The 12014-nt window shown below is 37.1% G+C and overlaps 2 protein-coding genes across 2 annotated transcripts in view; one reads left to right on the top strand and one right to left on the bottom strand.

The window, feature by feature from the left end:
- The window catches only part of LOC116258614 (CSC1-like protein HYP1), a 31828-nt gene extending 27163 nt beyond the window's left edge, over positions 1-4665 (bottom strand). The window contains exons 1-4 of the mRNA XM_031635844.2: positions 3497-4665; positions 2253-2408; positions 1245-1308; positions 708-917 (exon numbers count right to left, since the gene is read on the bottom strand). Coding sequence (XP_031491704.1) covers positions 708-917; positions 1245-1308; positions 2253-2408; positions 3497-3777 — 711 coding nt within the window. The 5' untranslated portion in view covers positions 3778-4665. The remainder of the gene's footprint in view (positions 1-707; positions 918-1244; positions 1309-2252; positions 2409-3496) is intronic.
- Positions 4666-10593: 5928 nt separating this feature from the next.
- LOC116258425 (pollen-specific protein C13-like) lies at positions 10594-11699 on the top strand. The gene is made up of 2 exons (XM_031635572.2): positions 10594-10861; positions 11022-11699. Exons 1-2 carry the CDS (start codon positions 10711-10713, stop codon positions 11351-11353), a joined length of 483 nt encoding a protein of 160 aa, XP_031491432.1. The 5' UTR covers positions 10594-10710; the 3' UTR covers positions 11354-11699.
- Positions 11700-12014: the final 315 nt, after the last annotated feature.

The raw sequence follows: 12014 nt of genomic DNA, 5'->3' as shown, positions 1-12014 counted from the left end.
CATTTGATTATTTGTCTCTGAGTTTATTTTTTCCAAAGTTTCCATCATGTAGCCCAAGGCTACATCCCCCACATTTCCATATTCACATTCATCTAGCATAGGATGAAGGGGTGTGGCACTTTATGGAAAGAAGACCAAAATAACGAAGTTAGTAAATACAAAAAACTAACTGCTGAAATATATATACCCAACAGACTGATGAATGCAACATTTGGCATCTTATGCAATCTCATTTGTCATAAAGAACAATAAACAATGAGCATATTAGGAAGTCTAATCCAGTCCCGAAGTTAAGGTATGTTGATATATTTAGTTTTCTAGTCATGCACACAAAGTTTCCCATTGACAATTTACAGAGCATGATAATGATATGCTTCTAGTAAGCAAACAAAACAAAAACATAAAACAGATGACTGGCCAGTGAGAAGATCTTAAATGATTGCTTCTATTCCTTTCAACAACTTCCTTTCTCTCCTTCATACTTTTTGTGGGCTGCTTCCTTATCCAACCCCCCACCCCCCAACAACCTTTTTTTGTCATGAGTCAAAACCTGGTTCTAGAAATCCAGGTCACCAAAAATTCTGACTCTTACGAGCACTCTGGAGCTTTAATTTAATCAGTTTTTGCTCATTTATTCCAGAAAGAAATGTTCATGCATTATAACAAAAAGGTGAAAAATGAAAAAAAGGATATCTTGCAGCTCTTACAATAAGAGATTGAAGTCTGCTTGTACGGTGAACCACTTCATGTGAAAGGTAAGTTGAAGGATGGTACTCTCTGTAAAATTTTTCAACACTGTCATCCAAAGTACTGCCTTCAGCCACAGGGATTCCACGAACAATAATAGTGAATTCATGAGGTTCAGGTTTAGACGAATAGAAATATGCAAGCCTCTTAGAAGTAATATAATGGTGTTCCTGCATAAAAAAATTCCGTCCATTAAGAGTGATTTAGCTCATGCATACAATATGCAGTTGCTAGAGGAACAAAAGTATTAATAAGATATAATCAGATAAACCTAGTGCACATATTGAAACAACAGATTTAGCTGCATGCTAATAGCACTGCTACTCTATCAGTAGATAAAATCCAACAGTGATTTGTACGCATGGGAAAATAGAAGACATTAAGACCACTAGTTTCAGAAAAAAGATTGCCAAAGCTGAATCGATCAAAATGCCACTTCTTTTCCTAGCAAAAAAGTGAACAACTGAAAGAATAAGTAGCAGGGATTGCTAGCTTACCATATAAAGAAGATAGCAAGTAGCTCCTGAGATGATATAAACAGCAGCAAAGTGTACCCATAACCTGCACAGAAGTTCTTGGTTTGATGAAACAGAAAAATTAAGAAAGCCATATTGTCTAAATACTAAATAGACAAAAGAAAATTAATAAGCCTAAAAGACTAAATCTCCAAGTATCTAACAACGAACCAACAAATAGAATGCATCTTATTTCATAAAATCTGGCAGCACAAAGGCCAATGTTGCTTAAAATAAATACAAAGAATATAAACTCCCAGCAAAGTTTATTTGTCATTATGCAGAATGCAACAATAATATCCCACAAGTACTCATTTAATAAATTATGAAAAGAGAAGGGGAAATAAATAAGCAGGCAGTTATGTGGAATTTGTGATGTTGTTCTGAAAGCAGGAATGGCTGGAAAAACCCTCCCCTAAACTGCATGATGACAAGGAATGAAAAAACTAAAAAACTGCAATTTGTGAAAAGATTCTTCAAGGATGAAAAAATAATTTTTTGTGCACTCAAATTTTTTGACAATAACACTCTTCAGGTACACGAGCCTTTACAATTCACAAGGGGAAAAATTGGCATAACTGTTCATGATACAGAATACAGAGAAGCTGGCCTGTGAGTGGAGACATACAATTGAGTACAAGTAGAACTAGATTCAGGCTCAACTTGTAAATGTTCTACTCAAGATTGACAGATGATAAACAAGCCAATCTCCAGATAATAGGAGGTACATGTTTGACATTCCCTGTTCCAGTTGCGTAAAGTCACCATATACCTCCCCCTTGCCTAGCAGGGACCCACAACAAAGGTAATAAGTCTAGACCTCCTTGAAAGCTTCAGACCAACTCACCTAGCCAGGTCCACAGATCCCTTTGCAGGTCAATGAGAGGAAGCCCTCCAAGGATCAGACAGTCACATTAAATGGGTCTGCCTATATAAAGCAAATGATACACAATAAGTGTTGAAGAGGAAAAGAATTGGGAAATGGATTACCATTTGGAGCCATTCTGCACATTCGAAATGCTAAACAGGTCCAAGGACTGATTGGGAATATCTGCAAAATCTATATCGCTTAGTTGTCCCCCCAAATAATTTATCGGAAGAAGAGCAAATATCCCTATGGCTCCAGCAAGTGAAAATATTTTCAAGCTGTCATAAACATATACACAAAAAATTAAGACAAACAAGTAAAAAGATAACAAGGAAAGACAAATATAATAACCTAATTATATGACAGGAAGGAAATAACTAAAAACACATCAAGTACCGTATTTTTATTATATAACAACAGCATCAGGGGATGCTAGTGAATGCATAAACAAAGCTAAAAAAATATTTATCTGAAATAAACACTTCCAGGAGAATGAACTGAAATGATCCTTTTTCATATGTGATCCACAATTGGAAACTTGGAGACTGTATACAATAAAGACATTTACAGGGCTAAACACTTTTTGGCTAGCTTATGGTCACGTAATCCTCTATACAGGCCCCAAAGTTTCACGTCTTTGGGAATAATATACTTAAGGCATCGTATGGACATGATGCATATGATGGCATAGTGTGTGGATTTTGAGGAGGTTAAGTCAACCAAAAACGTGTGATGCATTTTGGTTATTGTCAAGTGATGTGGCACATGTGCAATTTCCAGATTTACATACAGATAAAAGAAACGTAAGCATAATTGTGCCAAATGCAATAACTATGTGTACATGCGGCATATGTTTTATTAACAGTGATCCGAAGGAAACCATGTACATTCATTCAAAGAGCCAAAAAAACAGAGAACTGAAGCACTAAAAGAGCACTGTGAGCACAAGATCTGTCAAGAAGTATATTATATCTTCTCAAGCAACCAAATCCAATAAAGTCTTCCAAGCTTTAAGATTGGACGGAGCATCCTCTCTTTCTGCGGTTGGAGCATGAACCATACGCGTTATTAACTGTGAACCAAGGGGAATTATGTATATCCATCCAAAGAACCGAAAAATGAGAGTATGGAAGCACTAAAAAAGCACTGTGAACACAAGATCCATCAATGCGTATCTTATATCTTCTCAATCAACCAAATTGGATAAAATTTCCCCAGCTGATTGCTAAGGATCTTGGTTGGACGGAGCTGTCTCTCTTTACTCAGGTGGAGCATGCTACATTAGCATTTAATTCCCATCTTTTCCACGTAGGTGGCTCGAGACAATTTCCAAATAAGAAACTTGTAAGATAGAATCCATTTATACCTAAAGATGAAGACGCGGATGAAGACCACAGAATCAAATCCTGCAATGGACAATAACTCCTCCTCAGATGGCTGCCATGCCTTTTTTATCCAACCAGCTGAAGGCAACAGCCTATCCAACTGGAAATGACTTCCCTCCTTCACTTTCTTCTCTGCCACTAACCGAGCATTATAGACATGGGCGTTCCCTGGCTGCTTCCTCAATATAGAATACAATGTATAGAACAGGATACAGAGGCCAAAATTGATGCCAACAGACGTTAATAGAGCTGTCACGATCATTGCTCAATACGCAAGCTAAAATGCTCCTCCAAACTGAATCACTCACTCGGTCTGTTTCTTGAAATGGGCATTCAAGAATTCCCTTAAACTGCTAAAAAACGGAGATATTGAGCAATCAAATCACCATGAAGTACAGGGATGTGAACAGGTTCAGGCGTGCTCTGCGCACCAACTGGTGATATCTATGGAAAAAAATTACTGCACATAATTATGGATGTAAGTATAAAATATTCTCTATCGCTTGGAGAGTACAGAAGCTTTTCCAATTTAATAAGAATCAACGACTAAATTCGAGTTCCCCAATGAAAGGCCTTCCCAAAACAATCGAAGCATCGATCAAGATTATCTGTTTTGACTATTAGATGCCTCAACCGCCAACCAAAAGAGCAAAAGAACAGATGGCAGCTCGGACCCAGCTAGATTATTGAGCACGAAGGCAATCTTAGCGAGGAAGAAGGATAAACCGAATCACATGTCCTGCTGACACGAGGGAGGAAGAACCGCAGCATAAGACTCTAAGCGGAAGAAATAACGTAGGCCGAAAGCTAGGGGCAGGCGATCAACACCGAGTGACCGCGTCCGCGATTCAACCGAAGGAGACACGCCACTGCTAGCTTCGTCTTTGGCGTGGATGCGAGCGATTTTGCTCCCGCTAGAGAGAGAGAGAGAGAGAGAGAGAGAGAGAGCCGACTTCGTCCTTGTAGGTCGTACCGATCGGTCCTTTTGAACAAAGAGCGACGGTTCGGTGACCCTCTCTCATGGCGGCGCAGTTAAAGTTGGCAAGGAAACTGGACTCGGATTCGAAGTGCGTAGAGGTTTTCTGGTAATTGTAATAGTTATGTTTGACTTTGATCTGAATAAGAAGGGTTGCCATTTCTAACAATGTCGCAAAAATTCAGGGCAGATTCAGCAATTCAATGGAATCGGTTGTGAATCAGTAAAAAAATATTAAAAACAGCCTTTTGGAAAAATATATGAGCAACAATTACCAAAAAAATCACGTAAAATATATTTAAAATGATTTTAAAAACAAAGCATCATGCTCTTGAAGGAGCAGCTCCAATCGAATCGCTTCGCTCTGTCGACTCATGAAGATGATTTTCTCATCTCAAAGCGAAATAAATTGAGAAAGATGGTGGGATTGAAGTTTGCCACATGAAAATAACATGATCTCAGAAGTGAGATTCAACTAACTCCGACATAGGCTCAAAAAGGCAAACCTTGGGCCGGCCTCGGCGGGCCACCAGAAATTTGAAATAAACTGACGGCGACGTTCAATTGTACTCCTTGGCACTATTGAATAGCTTTTATTGCTTAGACAATGAAATTTCTTACTATTTCCTCTGAATTTTAAGCGAAAAAAAAATGTTTGTATTTTGGATGAAATTATCTTTAATGATTTCACAATTTTGTTGATTTTGTTGTCAATTTCTTGCATGCATAAAAGATAAATATCGCCAAAACATTGTATTTTAAGTCGAATTAAAAGGAAATAAGACCTCAAATCTGCGGATTTAAGATCCTCAATGATCTCAAATCACATTATATTTATGGTCCACGCTAAACAAACACCCCATAAACTTTTAAAAAGCAAACAAAACACGCCTAAATTATTTGAAAATGAATGCACATAAAGCTTGCAGAATTAATCAAATTCATCTTCCCATCACTTTAGCTATAGTTATTAAAATCTAAGGTGAGTCAATAATGCATTAAATTTATTTTTTTTTCCTTGGCCTTCCTTCCCCTAAGCAGCTTCTTCTCTTTTCACCTTCACCTTCGGTCAGCAGTAGTTGGCAATTTGTCTGTCAGTCTTAAATAATCATATGTTCAGGAACACAGCAATACGCGTTGCCTCGGTTTGATGCATAGTGAAGACAGATGTCCATCTCGCCCTTTGCATTGGCTGCAAGATGACTACCGTGTTTGATTAGCTCCCTCCCTCTCCCCCTCTTGTTTTTGTTTCTGTTCTTCATTTTCTTTTTTTTCTTTTTTTTTTTGCTAATTTTTCGCTTACGCCACTATTTTCTCATTCTTTTGTTTTTGTTGATCAGTGTGCCTATATTTTATTTTAAATGAATTTTCATTTTGTCGGCTCTCCCGCTCTCTCTATCTCTGTTTCTTAATTTCGGTGGACATTAGGCCCAGGCTGGGTAGGCCCTTAACCAATATAAGTGGCTAAGCACAGCGCCACAACCTGCCTCTTAACTGGGTACTCAACTAAAGAGTTATGTCCAACCCATAAGATACTTTTTTTCATCAATTTTGAAGAAAAAAGTATCTTTAATGTATAGTTATTTATTTAAATATAACGGTATTAACAAAATGGGACAGACAATGGAATGCTAAGAAAATGGTTTTCGTCCAAAAAAACAAAAAAAAAAAGAAAAACTCGTTTTTGTGCCTTCCAAACCCTCATGTATTGGAAATAAAATCATTTTTTTAATTTAAAAAATGAGTTTTGGGATGTCAGATTAATCGGAATGGGAGCCTAATTAGGGCCGTATTTCACCCGTTTCGACCCGACCAACCCAACAGTATTAATGAGCTTGTTGATCATTGAGTATCGACCCCAGCCCATCTAATTGCCCAATCTTCTTAGGTTTAAAAGTTTTTGCAAATATGGTTATTCTCGTTCTAAAGTTTGTAAAAAAATATATGTGAGTCGTCTTCAATTTTTTTTTTCTTTTTGGTTTGTATATTCAAATAAAATCTTGTTTATTTTCAAGGGTTGACACAAATGGCTGGCAAGGGACCAGTCACCTTTTTAAACTCTTGTACTATAAACGAGGAGTTACCGATGGGCAACTTAAAGCGCAGTGAGAGCGACACTTTCAAGCGCCAAAAGAGTCCCTTTATTTTGAAGATAAAAGGTTGGGTAGAACAAATATATATATGTTGTTTAAGAAATAAGGTGCCCTTATCTCTCTATTAAAGAGTCACAAACATGTATGAGTCAAATGGATGAGCCAAAATTTGAAATTAGAGAATCCTAGCTACTTGTTTTTTCTCATAGAACAACTCCCAATCTTATTCTTGTGAACCTCGTAATTACTTTTGATAATTAATGTGATTGGATTACATATTGACGGCCACGTTTCAAGCAATCATTTCGATCAAGAATGGGGCAAAATTCCCTGGATAGTTTTAGCGTCATTATAATGAGATAAATATTTCATAACATGAGTTGAGATGTCAATATTACAACGAAACGATAGTCTTTAACGAGGAAAAAGGATCGGTTAACTCCAAACTTTTGTGAGAAAATTCAAAAACCGCCGAACTTTTTGTTTACAAGTGAGATACAGTAAAGAGTAAAAATGTAGCATTCTTTTAAATATCTACACACATTGTGTAAACTTCAACATTGCATTTTTGCATGTATAATGGTAATATTTATTAGGTTATACAAACTAAGTTCAAGCAATCTTACTAGTTTATTGGTTTATGCCACCTAAAGTGGCCTCTTAACTTTCTTGAACGTGAAGATTAAAGGCATTAAATGCCTCAAGCGATGTAAACTTTTTTTTACCATGAAGCTATAAGTGTTATGAGGGGTCTAGTATTGTAGGTGCTACTTCTTTGAACTGCAAACAGTGACATGTATGACATTCAAGTTGACACGGTGGTCTTGAAACAAAAAAGGAGGTAGTTTTCATCACTTGTATACTACATAAAAACCTTAAGTTTACCTTATATACAAATTGAGTTTTTTTTTTTTCTCAATGTGCATGTTTTCCATCTGCTCTTTATTTTTAGTTTCTCAATATCTCTATTGGCTGGTGAAAAGTTTTTTTTTTCCATGTTTGTCGCCTTTTCATGTATATTTTAGCTCGAGCTTAAGGTTTTGACATCAATCAAACATTGTATTTGTTGTGTAAGGCAGACAGTAACTCCTTTTACAAATTCAACACAAACATAGCTAAAATTTCAAACAAAAAAATGTAACAAATAATCAACTAGTTCTTAGTTCATGATTCGAGGATTATACAAGCGATGTGCAATATATATTTATAAAGGTAGCCCAAAGAGGTTTCTTTTTCTTTGGATTAAGTTTCTGACATGCTTATTCAAGTTGATCAGTTTGTACATTTTGCCATATTTGTTAAAATTGATGTGTTCTTTAAAATGAGTGCGTTTCAAAAATATCAGCAATACATATGAAAACTCTTCTTACGCTTTAACATCTATTTAAATAATGTTTTTTCCCTTTCGTCTCCTAAAAACCAAAAGATGACTTCATAAATAAGCAAAGGAAGTTTCCAGAGCACCAAGTGACCTGTCTTTTCTTTTACATCAAGCCTGTATAATGGGTAGGGGGGTCCCTTAATTGTGGTATCCCAACTTGTGAAATTGAAAAAAAAAAAAAGCTATGCTTTAAGGGACTGCATTGGATGGGCATATGTGTTATTAAATGGGTTGGAAGTTCATGATCCGATGCTATAAACAGCATTAAATGTTATATATCATGAGAATTGTATTTCATCTTTTTATTGCCTTTAAATATTCCAGAGAACGATGAGTTTGATTTTTTTTTTGGCATAAACACGCATGCTTTTTTTTTTTAATTGGATTTTTATCAAAGATAACTGGCTAAATCCCTTTCGGTTTTTTCTTTAAATGTTGTTATATATAAGTCATAATTAATCTGTGTATGTTATACTTTATGTTTATAAATATAGTGAAAGTGGAAAACTTAGTTTTGAAATCTCCTGGTGCTATAGTTGAGATAAAGGGTATATCATAAGATCTCGAAGCAAACCAGAACCTTGGAGGTACAAGAGTATGGTCTTGAGTAGTGGCAGAGTCAGAAAAGTTTTGTGGAGGAACATCTTCCATAAATTTTCATACTTGAAAAGGCACTTATATGCATATCCGACAAAATATTTAAAGATATTAATTGAAAATAAACAAACCTTGAGGGACTGGTGTGGCTCGGCCTCTGGCCTTGAGGGTTTTATGATGAAGGCAGTTTCCTCCCAATAAACATTAAAAAAAGGTATGTCCAATTTTAACTTTCACAACAAAAAATGCTCAATTGATTCATAATTTGATGCTTTTGGCCCATCAACCGTGCTCGCTGTATCCATACTTAAAACGTTGAAATTTTAGATTATTTAAACTATTAATTAAAACATTCATATAATCTCCACTCTCTTGTCCACACGCACATATATATGAAGATTCAAATTGGCCAGATGTTGTTGGATAATTAAAAAACTATAAATCTATCATTAAAAGCACCATAAGCCTTTGTTAAAAATACCATGAGCTGTTGCTGCACAACCATCAATAATGCTCACGAGGGCGATTTTTACCATCATGTAACTTGAACTCCCATTTTCATATGAATGTGCATGTGAGCTCAAATCTGCCAACTGCAGGTTGACAAAAAATTCAAAATATATTGTTAAAATGCTGTTGCAACAAGAGCATTAGTGACAGTTTATAGTGCATCAACGATTCATATGAAGTCTTCAACAATGGTTTATAGTGCTTTTTTATAAATTTTTTTATTTTTAGCTGCTTGGTAACACATATATATATATATATAAAATCTGTCTATACAATTTGTAGATTTCTCATTTACGCTTGGACGGAGGAATTCTCGGGCCTCTCACGTGTCATGTGTTTTGTTTAAAACGGAACTCAAAATGGTCAAACTTTTATCTCCTATACATGTATATGAAGAGAGGAGAGAGAAGGAGTGGAAAAAAAGAGAAACTGTCAAGGATATATATATATATATATATATATATATATATATATATAAAAGAGAGAGAGAGAGAAGCTGGCAAGCACATGTGAAGAGTTGGCAAAAAGCACATGGGGGGACCAAGGCAGGGCTGTAAGTCGAATGCCTCACGGTTTCTTCTTTAAGAAATCAAATTAATAATACGGAAGTCTTTGCTTAGCGGAATTCATCTTAACCATAATTTCAAATAGAATCTTCATTGTTTTAGTATTTATTGATAAAGGCATCCCACAATTCTACTAGTAATAGCTGTCAAAATACATGACTTATAATTCAATCTCATGTTGGTTCTAATTTGGCAAGAAAAAATCAGCTTTCATTTGCTAAGGAAATGTATAATGCTGTGTGGGGATGTAAATATATAGATATAACATCATCCGCCTAAGTTCAAATATGTTTAATCTGATATAACAAAGCCACATTTGATAGTTTTGAGATAATGAGATCTGTTACATTTCTGATTCCCGGTTGTACACTTGTTTTACATTGAAAAATCGCGAATATGCGAATCCATATATGGTCAAATGACGATTTGGTTCCAAATATGCATGAAGTTAAAGAAACATGGTTTAAGAGATTGTTTTGTCAATAATAACACCTTGCTCTTTCATGAATCCATATTCATAAAATGTTGTTAGACAGTGTTTCATGAATTTATCTTAAGGTCATTTCCTAAACAAGAACTAAAAGTTACTATAGCCAAACACCCCTTAAAAGAAGATTCAAATTTAATGTTTATTTTCACAATCAAATCTAAATTCAAGTACAATACACAATTAGATTAAAATCTGACCAGATTATATACAAATGTTTGATCTTATGTCAGTCATTAAGAAAACTTAACACCCATTAGAAATCTCTCTAACTAACAGAAAAAAAGAATAATAATAATATCACAATAAATGCATCATAGAAATTAATTTAAAAACAAAAGTTTTAACGATGGACGCATCGGTCATTTTCCAAAATAGCAGGAAATCACGCGGAAATTTTGGCGGAGGAGCTGAGCTGTCCTCCGCCTCGCTCTAATCAAAAGACCCCACCGACACACTCTCTCTCTCTTCTCTCTTCTCTGCCCTAAGACCCCTCTCACCTTCTTCACTTTACTCTTCAGTCATCCTTCGTCTCCCATTCTTCTTCCTTCTGCTCTCCTCCTCCTCCGTCTTTTTCCGGTGGCAATGGCTCCAACTGCGGCGGCCCTCGCCTCCCTCTGCCTCCTCTCCGTCATTGGGGTGGCATACTGCGCCGACAACTTCATGGTTCAGGGCCGCGTGTACTGCGACACCTGCCGCATCGGATTCGAGACCCCAGCCACCACCTACATCCCAGGTTCTGGATCTCTCCCATTCTCTTCTTCTCCTTGCTTCTTTCTCTATCTTCTCTTGTCTTGGGATCTGCCATTGTCTTCTGCTATTTGGTTTTGCTTCTTTTTCTTCCTTGGGTTGTTTCTTCTCTTTGTGATGAGTTGATGGAGGGGATGGAAATGCAGGTGCAAAGGTTAAGGTCGAGTGCAGGAGCAGGACGACTGGGTTCATGACGTACAAGGCCGAGGGGATGACGGATGCGACGGGGACGTACCGCATCCCCGTGGCCAACGACCACCAGCACGAGATCTGCGAGTCCGTCTTGATCAGCAGCCCTCAGCGCGGCTGCGCCGTGATGCAGGCCGGCCGTGAGCGCGCTTCCGTCGCCCTCACCCACAACAACGGCATGCCCTCCAGCACCAGGTTCGCCAACTCCCTGGGCTTCGTCGCCGACAGGCCCCTCGCCCTGTGCGCCCAGCTGGTCCAGCAATACGAGCTCGACGAGACTGAAGTCTAGACATCCCACCGGCGTTCGCCCGACCAGGTCTTCACAGGCTTGTAGGTGAAGGGGAAGCCATATGGGTAAAAAGATAAACGGATTTTTCTTCATTTTCTCATCGCTGGTCGTTTCTCTTTTCCGATTTGGTTGCACAAAAATAAGAACAGTGTGCTTTTAGTGACTTATTTTTACCGGATCTTGGCACGTCTCTGGCCTATGATCGTAATAGTGCAAGTAGTAGTGGTGAGTACTTGTTAATCTGGCGTTGGTGTTCTAGATCTGGAGTACTTTCTCTGTTAGATCAGATGTACTTGCTTGTCTAGACTGATAGATTCAACAAATATATTGTTTTATCCTTCCTTTCTTCTGGTTTTGGGAATCGAGGTAGGTTGATCAGGAAGACCACGACTATTTCATGAATTATTTGTTGATCCGTTTGAGAGTTGAACACATGGAAATGGAGATGCAGGTGAAATTTTTATCGAGTCAGTAGGCAAAAAATGGTTTCATTTTGTTCAACCGCAACTGGAACAAAGATTTGTTCTTATTGAAAGAATTCAGGCTTTTGGACGTGCCTTTTATGATGTGAAACCTGGAAATTTTCTATCTGATCATGTTTTGATATGTGGGTTCTAGTTCTACAGATCTAAGACCAATGTATTTTGGTAGTTTATTTCTG

Source organism: Nymphaea colorata, chromosome 8 (assembly GCF_008831285.2).
Source record: "Nymphaea colorata isolate Beijing-Zhang1983 chromosome 8, ASM883128v2, whole genome shotgun sequence".
Classification (NCBI taxonomy): Eukaryota; Viridiplantae; Streptophyta; class Magnoliopsida; order Nymphaeales; family Nymphaeaceae; genus Nymphaea; species Nymphaea colorata.
This window is presented reverse-complemented; position numbering and strand designations above follow the sequence as displayed.

Coding starts and splice junctions, on each gene's coding strand:
- LOC116258425 (XM_031635572.2), top strand. CDS start 10,711: ATGGCTCCAACTGCGGCGGCCCTCGCCTCCCTCTGCCTCCTCTCCGTC. Junction 10,862..11,021: donor AGCCACCACCTACATCCCAG/GTTCTGGATCTC, acceptor ATGGAAATGCAG/GTGCAAAGGTTAAGGTCGAG.